A 16,640-nucleotide genomic window follows, 5' to 3' on the forward strand; every position below is an offset into this window, starting at 1 on the left:
GTTTGCCTTGCACGCAGCCAACATGGCCGACCCGAGTTCGATTCCTCCACCTCTCTCAGAGAGCCCGGCAAGCTACTGAGAGTATCTCGCCCGCACGGCAGAGCCTGGCAAGCTCCCCGTGATGTATTCGATATGCCAGACACAGTAACAAGTCTCACAATGTTACTGGGCCCGCTCCAGCAAATCGATGAACAACGGGAGGACCGTCTTCAAGAGCTATTCCTATTGAGCTTATTCTTTTCTTCTTTCAAAATCTGCATTAAAATAATTACTAAATACTATTCTTTGATTTACCTATTTAGTATAATGTCTTCATGAGCCATTCCAATTGTTGTAAATAGCAGTGCTTCCTCATACACACTCCAACCATTCAAAAGTTGATGGGTACTGTCATGCCTGATATCTCATGACTATTTCAGTGTATCTCTGATAACTTCCTTCCGATTAATTTCCAGTAGAGTTGCTGGCTCATATGGGAGTCCTAATTTTAACTTTTTGAGACACTTCTTCACTGTTTTCTCATTATTTTCCCTAGGGCTAGTATGAATTTACTTTCCATTTTTTTCTTTTGTTTCTGTCACACATAGCAGTGTTCAGGGTTTACTCCTGGCTCTGCACTCCTTGTGGGGCCCAGGGGACCATATGGGGTGCCAGGATCAAAATTGGGTTGGTCACATCCAAAGCAAGTGTCTTACCCATTTTACTACCTCTCCAGCCCACAGTTTACATTTCTACCTATAATGCAAAAGGCTTCCTTTTTCTTCATTCTCACCAACACTTATTTCTTGTCTTGTTGACAGTAGTCATTCTACTATGTGTGTGTGGTAATGTTTCATTGTAGTTTTGATTACATTTACCTAATAGGTAATATTGAGCGTCTTTTTATTTTTTATATATTTTGTTTTTTTGGGCCACACCTGGTGATGCTTAAAGGGTTACTCCTGACTCTGTGCTCAGGGGTCACTCCTGGAAGTACTAAGGACCATATGGGATGTCGGGGATCAAACTACAGACAAGGCAAGTGCTTACCCACTGTACTAATCTCTCTGGCCCATTTTATGTACTAGATGACTATATATATTTTTGGGAAAAATATTTGTTCACACCCTCTGCCCAATTTATAGCAAGATAAAAATCACATGGCCAAGGGCTGAAGAGGTAGGTATGGAATTTGACTTGTACTTGTCTGACCCAGGTTTCATCCTGACATCACATATGTTCTCCGAGCACCACCAGAGGAATTTCCTGAGTACCACTGGGTGTGGCCTCAAAACAAAAAAATAACATGGCCACATTTCACATTTTATTCAATTTTAATATGGTTTCCATTATTAACTTTTAAAACAAAATGATTTCCAGTTTAAAAAACAATGCACTGACCACATTATTTCTTTTTCATTTTATACAGTTATACAAATATTCTAAATACACATTTGTGTTCAAGATGATGGCAAATAAGATTAACTGTACAATACAGAAAGAAAAATATTTTAAGCATATTTAGAAGCAATAGAAATGTCTATACAAAACAAGCAAAATGGAATAAAATTTTTTATTTTTAAAGTATTGCAACAGGCCCACAGGTTTGTAACAAAAATGTCTCTGCACAGTTCCTCACAATGCCCCTTAATAGCTAAAGCAAGACAGCGGTTTTAGAAAATAATGTTTCAAAATGCTACACGTTACTATTTGCACAGTTTGATCAAAATAACAACTCTATTCTGAGTCAAGCAAAACCTAGAGGAAATATACCAAACAACTTGGAAAATCATTTGTATAAAATTCATTGCACATTATTTTACTCAGCTGTTTGAAAAGTAAAAAAGTGTATTTACAAAATATTTCGCAGTCAAAATTATAAAGTGAATGAATATCTCTAGGTAACACGTCTTGATACAGACAGTCCAAGGAAACACACAGATGAATTTTGTAAAAGAGGTTTTCAGTGCTTCTTCCGCAGGGAAGTAAACATGATCTACTCAAATGGATTTACATGATGCTACAAGTACTGGAGCAAATTCAACACCTGTGTTAAAACAACTTCAGAAAGGTGAAAGGACACGGAATTTGTACACTGTAAGAACAGAACTAATTAAGAGACCAACAAGTACAATTTTTAATTTAGTTAGCCTAAAAGTTTTCATGGTCTTCAGATAACAGACAGTGAGCATACATGACTGATGGAAGTTGAAAAAGCACCATGCACAACAGTATAGTGCGGTAAACACTGAAAAAAAAAATAGCACCTGGAATTCTGTGATACTGATCATTTAAAACTGGTCTAGTAATTGCCGGAGATATGGTGCCTTGGATAATTCTCTATTTACTCGGGAGAGTTTGAAAAGTACTGGGCAGTTTAGAGAAACACATGGGATATGTCGATCAAAGCAACCTGTACAGTTCTTGCATATCTGAAAGTAAAAAAAAGGAAGACATAAGAGAGAAAAGCTCATTGAATACATCTGAAAATGACAAGCTTTATATCACACACAATGTACTGCAGAAAGTCTCATTAATTTTCATCTCTTTGAAGCTTAGCTTAGCTTACTCTATTGTTGACATTTCCAAAGGATATTATTTCATAAAATACAGAGTACTAAAATTCCAAAGGACTTGTTTCATTTCTGAGATCAATTTTAATTTATGGAACACTCCTATTATACAATCTATACAATCACTGTCATTGTCACTGTCCTCCCGTTGTTCATCAATTTGCTCAAGCAGGCCCAGTAACGTCTCCAATTGTGAGATTTTGTTGTTACTGTGTTTGGCATATCGAATACATCACGGGGAGCTTGTCAGGCTCTGCCGTGCGGGCGAGATACTCTTGGTAGCTTGCCGGGCTCTCTGAGAGGGGCGGAGGAATCGAACTCGGGTCGGCCATGTTGGCTGCGTGCAAGGCAAACGCCCTACCTGCTGTGCTATCGCTCCAGCCCATCTATACAATAAGCACCAACTTATCAAAAATAAAGTAAAGGCCCTCCCGTTGATCATCGATTTGCTCGAGCGGGCCCAGTAACGTCTCCATTGGAGACTTTGTTGTTACTGTGTCTAGCATATCGAAATCAAAAATAATCATTTTTTAAAAAATGAAGAAAGTTTTTACTGAAACTTGTTTAGAAAGATGGAAGAGGAGGAGAGGGAGGAGAGAGGGAAGAGGAGAGAGGGGGAGAGGTCTTAGAGAACACAGATTTCTCTATAGTGCAACCAGGCAAGCCAAGAAACATCCCAACAAGCAAGCGAGATACATGTTTATGCTTTTGTTTCAGAAGAGAAAATTTACCAGAATGAAAAAAATCAGGTAGGAATTTGTTCTGGGACCAGCGGTTCTCAACCCGAACCTGGAAATCCAAGAACTTTAAAAAATATAATAGGAAACTGGAGAGATAATAGGGTTCTTGCCTTGCCCGCAGCTGACTTGGATTCAATGGCACCCCATATGATTTCCTGAACCCTGCAAGGAGTAATCCCTGAATGCAGAGTCATAAGTAAGCCCAGTGGACCAAGAGGCTCCACCTCCCCCACCAAATCAGTAACTGTGTCCCATCTCAAATCAATAAGACTGACTTTTAGGATTCCTCTAATAATTCTGATATACATCTTATTTGAAGGAAATAACAAATAATAAGGCATAAAAAGCAGCAGATTATAATGTCTTACTCAATGTAAGTAATACCTAAGCCTCAAGTCACATAAAGAGGTTAAAAAAAAAAAAGGAATGGAAGAGATAGTATAATGGTTAAGGTGCTTGCTTTGTATGCAACTGACCAGAGTTTGATCCCTGGCACTGCATATGGTCCCCCTAGCACTGTCAGGGGTTACTCCTAAGCAGAGAGCCAGAAATAGCCTAAGCACATCAGGTGTGACCCCCAAGTCCCTCTCTCCCAAATAATCACTGCATCACTGTCATCCCATTTTTCATCGATTTACTCGAGCAGGCACCAGTAACGTCTCCACCCATCCCAGCCCTGAGGTTTTAGCACCTCTCCTTATACGTCTTTCCCAACGCTGCTGTATTGGAGGCTCTTTCAGGGTCAGGGGAAAGAGACCTGTTATTGTTACTGTTTTTGGCATATGGACTGCACCACAGGTAGCTTACTTTGCATCACTCCTGTGCAGTCTGCAGTACCATATATAGTTCCCTCCAAGCACCGCTGAGTCATGTCAATGGTCATTGTGTCTAATATGATAGTGCCATAGTTGACTGATGGGATCTACATACTTTAGTGTATGCTCTGAAGACGAACATGCAGTTCATGTGGAAACTACCACTAAACAGATGGGAGCAGAGACTCGAATCTATTCCCAAATATAGAAATTCTGTATCACAGCTCTAGGTTCTACATCTACATGCAGGTGCCAGGAAAAGTGATAAATATTTATGCACTTTCTGTGCTTGTCTGATAAATATGCCAGGGTGGAATTACTTGACTCACTAAATTTAACTCAGTGTTTAGTTTCAAGATCTTTTACTGGTAATTTAAATGCGGCATTAAAACTCAATTCAGCTTATATTTAAAACGTTTGCTTTTATTTTTGGGTCACACCTGGCTGTACTGGGGGTTTATGCCCAGCTCTGTCCTCGAAGGTTGCTCCTGGCAGAGTTGGAGATTGAAAACAGGCAGTTCACCTCCTGCAAGGCTTGCTTACACTATGCCCACTGAGCTACCTCTCTGGTTCACATTTAAAACTTTAGATCCTGTCATCCTTACTGAGATCAGATTAACGCATGAAGGATGACTTGGCTAGTCTCTAAAACTCAGGAATTTTCTGCCAGAACCAATTGCAGCAACTAGACTGATGCAGAGAAAATAAAACTATACTCCTTCTATCCTTAATCAACTTTCCATAATCAAATTTGTAAGTGGTTAGTCTCTCCTGAATAATGTTCTCTCCCTATTCACCTGATAGAAGGTTAAGCACTCCTCTTCAAAGAGGCTGTGAACTGATACTACCTTGGTACAAAAGCTGCTTTACCTCATGGAGAAGTGCAAAACCTGGTCTTTACATTCTAGTAGTTGGGCTGCATCATGATTGAGAGGAGATGGGTTGCTAACGGTAATGCTGTATAAGAACTGACTTTGTGTCAGAGTTAGCTGGGATTTATGGAAGTGCACTGGGTTAACCCCTTTACATTCCAAAGTCGAGGGATGTGGTCAATATTAAAGTCTAAACTAGAGTCAGTGTTTTCACTATATGCTTGATTAATTTCCCAAGAAATCATATTGCCTCTCAATTTTTTTCTTTGAGGGGTGTGCTGGGTCTAAATATGATGGTGCTAAGGGGCTACTCCTGGTTTTGTTCTTAGGCATGTAATGCTAGGGATTAATCCTGAGTTTCCTGCATGCATTAAGCCCTCTGAGCATCTCTCTGATCCCTAAATCATTTGATTAGTTTACAAACACTTCAAGGGCTAGGGAGATATTTTGAAGACTAGAGTACAGGCTTTGCATGTTGAAGACTAAGTTTTATGCCTGGCATCGTACAGTACTGTGAGTACAACTTAGAATGACCCACAAGCACTAAACTGGGAGTAGTCATTGAGCATTGAACGGTGTGGTCCTAAAATTGAAACTCTCAAAATTTTGGAATGAAATAATGCCTCAGTGGACTGAGTTTTGCCTGTGGGAGGTTCTATGGGGTTCTGTCCCTAATAGTGCATAAATCCTAGAGCACCTCTGGGATTAGTCCCTGAGCACCTCTCTCTATGGTCCCCCACGAAAAATAAGCACTTTAATAGACCCAGAAAGACAGTATGGAGTTAAGATTCTGGACTTGCAAACAGTTGACTGGGTTCGATTTCTAGTACCTGGATTAAGCCCTGAGATTGCAATAAGGACTGAGCACAGCCAGGTATGGATCCCAAACCAACTTTCCTCCCTTCAATTCAGCTCAGTAGTAAAGCACAGGCCTTGAATCTCAACGGCGCTAGGTTTGACCACAGATGTTCATATGCATACAGAAAAAGAGAAAAATGCCTGCTTTTTCTAATTTTGTGTAGATTTATATCTTAGCTTGGTCACTATTGGCAGTGTGATACAGAACAAACTACTTAATCCCTTTTAGGGTCACACCCAATGGTGCTAAGGGCTTACTCCTGGCTTTGCACTCAGCAATCACCCCTGCTCAGGGCACCATATGGGGTGCCAGTGATAGAACCTGGGTTGACTGCATGCAAAGGAAGTGTATGCCACTGTACTATCATCACTTTGGCCCCAGTGTGTTTATGTTAGACCCTCTTATAGATGAATAGTTTTTGGCATAAAGAGCCAATCATATTAACTGACAATTCTCTATATCCTTTAGAATTTTGAATCTTCCAAGTTTACTGGCAGTTTTCTGAGGCAACCAGAATATTTATTTTTAGTTTTTGGGCCACATGTGGTGGCATTAAGGGCTCACTTCTGGCTCTACACTGAGGGATTACTCCTCAGTCGGTCATATGGGATTATATGGGATTCTGGGGATCAAACAAAGGACAGGTGCAAGGCAAAGGCCGTGCTCACTGTACTACTGCTCTGGTCCCTGCAACCAGGATATTTTAATTAAGATTTTTTTTCTGTTTGTTTTTATAAGACCATATTCTGCAGTGCTTATTCTGTGCTCTGAGTGATCCCTGGCTTTGTTCAGGAAACCACGTGGTGCTGGAGATTTGAACTATGGTCAGCTATAAACAAGGAAACCATGTGGTGCTGGAGACTTGAACTATGATTAGCTATATACAAGGCAAGTACTTTAATCCCTGTACTATCCTTCCAGCCCAAGGGATAAATAGATTTGAAGAAGATGACAGTGAGTATGATATAGTAACCGGTACTTTCTCTTTTTATCTTTTGGCTTTTTGAGTTACACCCAGTGATGCTCAAGGGCTACTCCTGGTGGTGTGTGCTCGAGGGGACCACATGGAATGCCAGGGATCAAACCCAGGTGGGCCATGTACAAGGCAAACTGTACATGTACACTCTCTGCTGTCCTATTGCTCTGGCCCCTGGTGCTTTTTCTTTACAAAAAAAAAAAAAGATAGATGAGGCTCTAGTTTGTTTTAATAAACTGTCACTGTCCTCCCATTGTTCATCGATTTGCTCAAGTGGGCCCAGTAACATCTCCATTGTGACACTTGTTACTGTGTTTGGCATACTGAATACGTCACAGGTAGCTTGCCAGGCTTTGCCGTGTGGGTGACATACTCTCAGTAGCTTGCTGAGCTCAATATATATTTCATAAAAACAAAAATAAATAAGCCCTTTTAGCGGTATCTTCACTTAGTTTTGAATATCTCAGAATCTTCAATCTATTTTTTGAAAACACCATTTCTTATATAACTCAAAAGTTAGTTAATTGTATTTTTCTGAAAATTCAGATTATGTAAGGGCTCTGGGTATATCATGAAAGTTTACATACCTTTAAAAGTTGCTCTTGTTTACGTTCCAGCTCTCGAATTTCTTGGTTCAGGATGACTGTAACATGCTGAGGTTGGCTTCGACATTTACTGCAGATGCCATGCTGAGTGAGATCATCACACACAGGACAATGTAACGTAGTGAAATATTGTGAAATAGTGCCTTTCCGACCTTCAGACTCACTTCGAGAGGAACTGGTGGTTTTATGGATCTAGAAAGATATCAATTCAGAAGTGAGTCTGTGCCAGCACCAGAGCAGAACTGCTACTCTGCTAATTACATGTTTTTAAAGATATTATTTCATTTATTCCAATACTAAGAAACTACTATATCAATGACTGTTCCAGATAAGGGATTATACAAAGTCCTCCTTTTACAGTGCTTAGGTATAAATATCACCAAATATGGTTTTTTGCCTTTCGGAAAAATATAATCTCCACCTACTCGTTTTTGTGATTTAAATATATAAGCATTTATATATAAACATATTTAAATATAAGATATTAAATATAAGATATAAGATCATTCAGGGAGATAGCGATCATAGAAGTCAATTAAAGAAGCCAGGATGATAGCTGATATTTTTAAAAGTTGCACAGTTTGGATGATGGAACCTAGGCAAGTGAAAATTTGAAAATAATTGGCAGTAAGGTATAAAATCAAGCAAAAATCAACTGGAGCATTTGAAATGTAATCTATCTATCTCTCATCTAAGAATTCCTCATTTATAATTAATATTGGTTTCAGAGATCTGTCTTGTTTCCTTTTACATTGAAATAGAATTATTATGTAATTATTATATCCTTGGCATACTGCTGTTATCTTATAGATCATCTGGCATAAAAATTATAAGGTCAACTTCTTACAAGTACCATTAATATTTCTAGTGGTAATAAAATGAAAATATAATGAAAAATAACCTTTCTGATCTAGAGACAAAATACAACACTATAGATATCAATCAACAGATTCAACATTCTGCTTCAGTTTCCTAGTTAATTTTTTTCCTTTGGGCCACTTTTTTTTTTTTTTTGGCCACATCCGCTGGTGCTCAGTGCTTACTCCTGGCCTCACACTTAGGAATCACTCCTGGCGGTATTTGGAGTACCAATCATATGGGATGCCAGGGATCAAACCCAGGTCAGCCGCGTGAAGGCAAGCATACTACCCACTGTACTACTACTCTGGCCCCCAAGCCATAGTTCTTAATGAGAAAATAAATGTAAGTATCATCTGAATGCCATCAGCATTTCAATCTAAGATGTCAACAGTTGACTGAGAAAGTGTGATTCTAGAGGAAAGACTGCTACTCTCCTTAAAATGTATCACAGAGAGCACAACAGGGTAGAGTACATGCTTTGCAAGCAGTGGGTCTGGGTCAACTCCTGGAACCTGCAATTCCTGAATTACTACCAGGAGTGACCTCCAAGCACCACTGTGCCAGGTGTGATCCCAAAGCTAGTATTACTTTAGGTTTCTAATGAGAAAACTAAGATCTCTGCTAAGATTCCACACTCTTTTACCTAGTAATAATATCCAGATATTATTCCATTAGTTTGGTTTCTTCTAAAGTATGTTTAGATACTATATCCTCTACATTTCTTACACTTTCTGAAGGAAATTTTGTTTTCCATCATCTGTTTTTTTTGTTCGCTGGTTTATTATTTTTCAGTTAAGTGCTGACCATTAAAATGCATGCCATACGCACTTTAATGTCTCATAGTTTGAATAATCAGAGAAATTAAGGCAATTTATAAAATTTTAAAGTATCTTTTAGGAAACCAGCAAAATGGTCATCCTTTATCAACTTAGGATAGCAGCTTCTCTTTTACTTCTCATAGCATGTATATAAAATCTTTATTTCTACTGGAAAATTTGGGTGAAATCTCTCTATAGTAAAGCATAGGTTATAGTAAGCTTACCCTGGGTAATTCATGGTACCAGTTGAAGACATCTATACCAATCAGTGAAAAAATTCTTGCAAGGGGTGGAAGGATTTGCTTGGTGATATAGTATGTAGCATTCAGTCTCAGAGTTGGGTCCTGCAGGACTTCCACTGGGCGCCTTACTAACTGGATAAGTGGTACTCCAGGGGTTCCATAAATGATGACATAAGGTACACGCTCCCCAACACGAGGCTCAGACCGCCGGTCATATGTAAGCATTTTCCTATTTGAATCCAAATAAAACACATGTTCAAAGGCTAACAAACTGAGAATTACACAATAATGAAAGAATGAGAAACCCACCAGAGGTATCTTCAAATCAAATAGAACTTTCTGATAACTATATTTATTTTAAGCTGGTACCAATTGGAAATGTTTGTAAAATACTTTGTAAATCACACTACTTACAAAATAATTAAACAAATATTAATTAGCTTAAAATGTTCTCAGTCCTACAAGAGGAATAATATCAAATCTAAAGAAGGAAAAATTTCACTGGTTAGATGTTCTCATTCTGAAATGACACTAAATGCTTTGGTAAATCAATATTAATATTTTTGTTTTTATTTTACTTTGGGGCCACCCCCCAAAAAAAGTGCTCAGGGATCACTCCTAGTGGTTCTTGGGGGGCTATATAAGGTGCTGGGAATCAAACTAAAGTTGGCTGTGTGAAAGGAAAGTATCTTACTCAATGTACTCTCTCTCCAGCCCCAGATCAATGTAGGATCAATGTTGGAACCAAGTTTAATCTCTGGCAAAATTTCATGAGGGCAGATAAAGAAACAACTCTGTGCCTGTGGACTATGTGTCTCAGCTATTCTACACTGTGTGGAATCCCAGAATATGTCGTGTTCAGTATTTAAGAAATACGCTATTTTGGGCATCATTACATTATTACCTTGTAAGTTCAAGAGCTGGCACACAAGCTCCAGGTTTATAAGAGAAACTTCCTCTGTATTCCTTGGCAAAAACAAAATCTTGTATGCTGGCCTTTCCTTCAAGGAGCTTCATACATTGTCGTTGAACATACTGTTTAATTAGACTTATATCTCTTGTTTCAAATAGCAGCTTTAATGAACGCTCAAGTATCTTTAAAGTGCAGAGAAAGATAAAATAGTATATTTATAACCATACTTTTATTACTATATATACATTACATATCTTTCAAGATACTATTTTTATAGTAGCATATTTTGTAACGTATTAAATGATGTCATCATATGCAACTTTCTATGTCTTAATAATTTTTTTACGATTAGATAATATTGGAAATAGAGAACTATTTCAGAGACTTTATATAGCTTGTTATTTTTGGGGGTTTGTGAGGGTACCCAAGCAGTAGTCAGGGGATGTGGTGACTATTCCCAGAGATATTTTCCTTGGCTATGTGTTCCTGAAAATTTGGTGCTCAGGTCTAGTGGTGGAGGGGTCCATCAGTACAATACCCAAAAGTGTTCATAAGGACCATGAGGTGCAAGGGATTGAACTTGACAAGCATGAGATTCTGCCCTTTGAGTCACTGCCCTGGCCTTTGACATTTTTTTCTTTTTTCTTTTTTAAATTTTTATTAGTGAAACACCATGAAGTACACTTATAGACTTACAAATTTTTGTGCTTGGGTTTCAGTTATGCAATGATCGAGTACCCATCCCTCCACCAGTGCTCTTTCTCCACCACCAATGATCCCAGTATCCCTCCCCCTTCCATCCCCTCCACCCCCCACCTCCGTGGCAGGGCATTCCCTTTTATTCTCTCTTTTTGGGTGCTGTGGTTTGCAAAAGAGGCATTGAGTGGCAATTATGTTCGGTCTATAGTCTACTTTCAGCATGCATCTCTCATCCTGGGAGGATCCTCCCAAGACCTTTTACTTGGTGTTCTCTTCTCTATCTGAGCTGCCTTTTCCCCTAGCATGTGTGGCTGGCCTCCAAGTCATAGAGTGAACCTCCTGGTACTTATCTTGGCTATTCTTTGGTGTTAGTCTCTTATTTTTTACTTTATATTCCCCAGATGAATGCAATCTTTCTACATCTGTTCCTCTCTTTCTGACTCAATTTCACTTAGCATGATACTTTCCATGTAGTACCACTTGTATGTAAATTTCACGACTTCATCTTTTCTAACAGCTGCACAGTACTCCATTGTGTAGATGTACCAAAGTTTCTTTAACCAGTCATCTGTTCTCAGGCACTCGGGTTTTTTCTAGATTTTGGCTATTGTGAACAGTGCAGCAATGAACACAGAAGTGCAGATGTCATTTCGACTGTACTTTTTTGCCTCTCCAGGATATATTCCCAGGAGTGGTATTGCTGGGTCAAATGGGAGCTCAATTTCTAATTTTTTGAGAATCGTCCATCCTGTCTTCCAAAAGGGCTGAACCAGTCGGCATTCCCACCAGAAGTGAAGGAGAGTCCCTTTCTCGCCACATCCATGCCAATGCCGGTTGCTTTTGTTCTTCTGGATGTGCTGGCCCTTGCTATTTCTAAAAATGAAATATGCAGTTTGCAGAGACTCATATTGGAATGATATGCAAGTGAAATATTTACATGTAGTAATATGAAACACTTACGTTTTCCTAAAACAACAAAAAACAGGTTTGGGGTGTATTCAATGGGTACAGCATTTGCCTTACATATGTGAAGGCCCCAATTTGATCCCAGGAACTGCAAAATATTAATAAATAGCTATGTCACTGTAGCACTGTCCTCCCGTTGTTCATCGATTTGCTCGAGTGGGCACCAGTAATGTCTCACAACAAATTGTGAGACTTGTTGTTACTGTTTTTTGGCATATCGAATACGTCACGGGTAGCTTGCCAGGCTTTGTCATGCAGGCAAGATTCTCTCAGTAGCTTGCCGGGCTCTCTGAGAGAGGCAGAGGAATCGAACCAGGGGCAGCCGTGTGCAAGGCAAATGTCCTACCCAATGTGCTTTCGCTTGAGCCCAAATATATTCTAACTGGCACATTTTCCTTTATTGAAAATATGTAATAGAAAGTAACTGACATCCAGTTAATTTGTTCAGTGGACTAAATTTAAGTTTGATGATACCTAAATTTACATAAGTTCACTTGATCACTTGACATCCTGTTACTCATCGATTTGCTCGAGCGGGCGCCAGTAACGTCTCCATTCGTCCCTGTTGTGTGCTAGTGTAGCCCAATGGCGTCTGCTCGTACTAGGAACACGAAGAGCCTCAAACTGATCGTTCAGGGTCTTGACGAAGAATTCTGACCATCTCGTAGGTGGGTGGCCATGCGATCTTTTGACATCCTGTGGAATCCAGTCGGTAACGGCTCTAGTCCAGCAATCGTCTCCAAATCTCATTATGTGTCCAGCCCATCTGATTTTCGACGACTTGGCAAATGAGACAATGTCCCTGATTCTTTACCATCAACGGAGATCGAACTCCGGATTCTTTCTCTCATTTGAGTGAAGCGTGATACTCTAAGCATAGCTCTTTTGATTTCTCTTTGGGAGACCCAAATAGCATTCTCATCCTGTTTTCGTAGGGCCCAGGTCTCTGAGGTGTATGTTAATGTAAGAAAAACAGTGGAATCGAAGAGATGTGCCCAAAGCCGGAAGTTCTTCGTCCCCTTAGCTATTTCTTCAACGCTCTTGAAGGCGTTCCAAGCCGCTCTCTTCCTCCTGCGCAACTCAGGTGCCAGGTCATTCATCATGTTGAGTTCTTGACCTAGGTACACGTAACTGTTGCATTCGGAGATGTTCGTTCCATTGAGAGCAAATGGAACATCAAGAACGAGACCGTTTCTCATAAACATTGTCTTTGTGAGATTCAGTTGTAGTCCGACCTTTCCACACTCACAGTTGAAGTCGGCCAGTATTTGTGCTGCTTGGCTGATGTTTGGTGTTATTAGAACGATGCCATCAGTGAAGCGGAGGTGGTGTAGTTGCCGACCATCTATCTTCACTCCCATTCCTTCCCATTCCAGTCATCGCTTGATGTTCTCGAGGGTGGCACTGAAGAGTTTCGTTTTAAGTTAGCCTACGTATAATTCTGCTTTCAGAGAAGAATATACTGATATATCTCCTCTAAAAACTAATACTGAATAAGAATTCATATTAAAATAATTTATATCAGTAAGTAATAAAATAATTTAATATCAATAACATACTGATGAGTCTTCAATGCTCTCATAAAACAATATGTAGAATGTTTGTCATATTTATATTACTTATAAATAATAATTAATATACTATTACTCCTTCCATTCCCTTACACAAGAAGTATGGGCCTGAGTAAAGAAAGAAAATAAAACTAAAACAGTATGGTTAAAAAAAGTTGTGGTTGAGGGGCTGGAGAGATAGCACAGTGAGTAGGGCATTTGCCTTGCACGCGGCCAACCCGGGTTTGATTCCCAGCATTCCATATGGTCCCCTGAGCATCGCCAGGAGTAACTTCTGAGTGCAGAGCCAGGAGTAACCCTGTGCGTCGCCAGGTGGTGACCCAAAAAGCAAAGAAAAAACAAAAACAAAAACCACCTGTTATGGTTGAGAAATTTATACTACCCTGGTTCAGAAACTTTCCTAACTTGGGGCTGGAGAGATAGCACAGCGGGTAGGGCATTTGCCTTGTACGTGGCCAACCCGGGTTTGATTCCCAGCATCCCATATGGTCCCCTGAGCACCGCCAGGAGTAACTCCTGAGTGCAGAGCCAGGAGTAACCCCTGTGCATCGCCAGATGTGACCCAAAAAAGCAAAAAAATAAAAAAAAAAGAAACTTTCCTAACTTGTACTTGATACCTATACTAGACAAAAATTTCAGTTAATCTAATATTATTTATGAAATTGTTCTGTGGATAATTTTTCTTCTTTATTTTGCTCTTTAGTTTTGTACGCTTTTTAGTTTTGGGGTATTGTCATGAAAATATCAGTCACTGTCCCGTTGTTCATCGATTTGCTAGAGCGGGCCCAGTAACATTGTGAGACTTGTTACTGTGTTTGGCATATCGAATACATCACGGGTAGCTTGCCAGACTTTGCTGTGTGAGAGATACTCTCGGTAGCTTGCCGGGCTCTCTGAGAGGGGCAGAGGAACTGAACTTGGGTCGGCCATGTTGGCTGCGTGCAAGGCAAATGCCCTACCCACTGTGCTATTGCTCCAGCCCCATGAAAATATATCATGCTATTATTTTTGGGCGATAGGCAGCAATTTTTTTTTTTAGACAGAGTAAATTCTTATTAAATTCATGGCTTTTATTTATTTATTTTTTAAAGCAACTGTGATAAAGGCTATCTCTGGGAGGAAATCAGAAAATAAGGATTGAAATAAAATATTTCTGGTAGAGATGCCTCCAGACCCTGTGCAGACTGAATTTTAGATCCAGGGCACCCTGGTGGGGAGTGGATGAGTCTTTCTACCCGCCCAGATCCCTGGCAGTTGAAAACCTTCAGAAGCCAATAGACACCATGCTCCTGGTACAACTCCACAGGTTCAGATGAGCCTCATCCATGAATGAATGTTGAAAAACTCAGGTATGCAGGTTTTGTGACTGAAATCTCCAGGTTCCCACAGAGTTGGAGATGCGTAACCTCCTTCCATCCCCTTATTCTTCCAGGAGCCTGGCAGTCACACCCATGAATTGCCTCAGGTGCCGAATAAGTTCATTAACCAGCCATGATCCTGAGACTCAAATCAGTGAGTTGCAGAGATGCTTCCGGACTCCAAAGTCACCATCCAGTTAAAAATTTAACTCTAGTTGTATCACCCCATCAAAATTTTAGAATTCTTGGAGTATGTGGCAGCTTTCGTGGCTGCTGACAACTCCTACTCTGCATCACTGATATGCCAGGAGGAGCAAACCACATTGGATGGGATGTAAAGTAGAAGGCAACCAATGTTGATTAAGAAAATATTAATACACAAGGCTTAACCTGTAACAATAGGTTTGGCTGCAATCTCTTATCCAGGAGCCTAATGGCTCCAGGGTGAGATACAACAACCTTCACATACTTTCTCCTAAGAAAATCTTTTTTGATGATTTTTAGCAAATTAATCATAATAAGCAATACAAAATAAATCATTTTGGGTCTGCTACTGGGGAAGTGGTTGGGAAAATAGGAAATAATGATGGTGGGAAGGTGTAATAGTGGTGGGGTTGGTGTTGGGATACTGAATGTAATAAATCACTGTGAACAATTTTATAAAAATGAAATAAAATTAAAAAACCCCAAATATTTTCACTCTAAATGGTAAAAATTAATAAAATTTCACCTCCCCGCTCCCCCACCCCCCAACACCTAACGAGTTCTTCCACTCAGCAGTATACTTAAGGACAGTTTTGCTATTGTTTTTTGGGGGTCATATCAAGCAGTGGTTCTGTGCTTGGGGATGATGCAATGCACAGATCAAACATGGGTCTTCTGTGTACACAGCATGCTCACTTTGAGTAAGATTTTCCGGGTCTGTTTAAGGATTTTGACCTGATTGTCAGTGACTTAGTTTTTAAAGATAAAAATACGATATAAAACTTACCTTAGGGAACTGGAGAGTGTGTAAGGGATTAAGTAAGGTGCTTGTAGCTGTGTATGACTTACTCCAGTTTGATCCCCAACTATTGCTGCAAGAGACCCAGGCGCCAGCCAAACAAAAAGCTATTTCTTACCTTAGAAACAGCAGGGCAGGAATCTCTTCTAACCGTTTCTATTCCTTTTGCATCAAATACTGGGTCCTTTTGATCCAATGTTTCATACATGTAACCCACATACCTCTTTTTTGTTTCTAAGACACAGGGCAAATAAACCTGCAATTAAAAAAAAATGTCACTAAATGCCATTTCAAAAATAACAATTTTCTTTCTGTGGTGCAGGGGTTCATAGAGTGGGCTCCCAGGCTCAAACAGCAGAGCTACTAGGCTGGCACTTGGTGCCTTCAGACACTGGGAATTACACTGACTAAACATTATTTTGCAAGGACACAAGGCAGGCACTCTTGGCCACTGCACAGTAATAGACTCCAGACCATAGCATACACACATTTTTTGAATAGCACTCATCAGCTCTTTTCTTATTTTGCTTCTCTTGTATTTCGCCAATTAGTAATGTTTACTCATAGCCTACACAACATTTTTCTTATTTTATTTTTGGGGTGATACTCTGTGGTTCTCAAGGAACCTACCGTCAGCTCATTGCTCAGGTGTCACTCCTGCTGTTTGTGGGAGGAGCATAAGGTGTCAGGAATCAAACTTGAACCTCCCACATAAAAAGCATGTGCTCCAGTCCACTGAGATATGATTTCTAGTCCACAAAGCTTTTCATACAATGTGGTGCTTGACATT

General features: G+C 39.8%; 1 protein-coding gene across 3 annotated transcripts in view; it reads right to left on the minus strand.

The window, feature by feature from the left end:
* Window positions 1–1,077: 1,077 nt before the first annotated feature.
* The window catches only part of REV3L (REV3 like, DNA directed polymerase zeta catalytic subunit), a 199,786-nt gene continuing 184,223 nt past the window's right edge, over window positions 1,078–16,640 (minus strand). For all 3 annotated transcript variants that reach the window (XM_056125466.1, XM_056125465.1, XM_056125467.1), the window contains exons 28-32: window positions 15,969–16,106; window positions 10,245–10,435; window positions 9,323–9,569; window positions 7,402–7,611; window positions 1,078–2,411 (exon numbers count right to left, since the gene is read on the minus strand). In XM_056125466.1, coding sequence (XP_055981441.1) covers window positions 2,271–2,411; window positions 7,402–7,611; window positions 9,323–9,569; window positions 10,245–10,435; window positions 15,969–16,106 — 927 coding nt within the window. In that variant the 3' untranslated portion in view covers window positions 1,078–2,270. The remainder of the gene's footprint in view (window positions 2,412–7,401; window positions 7,612–9,322; window positions 9,570–10,244; window positions 10,436–15,968; window positions 16,107–16,640) is intronic.

This window comes from Sorex fumeus, unplaced genomic scaffold, assembly GCF_029834395.1.
Source record: "Sorex fumeus unplaced genomic scaffold, SorFum_2.1 ptg000054l, whole genome shotgun sequence".
Taxonomy (NCBI): Eukaryota; Metazoa; Chordata; class Mammalia; order Eulipotyphla; family Soricidae; genus Sorex; species Sorex fumeus.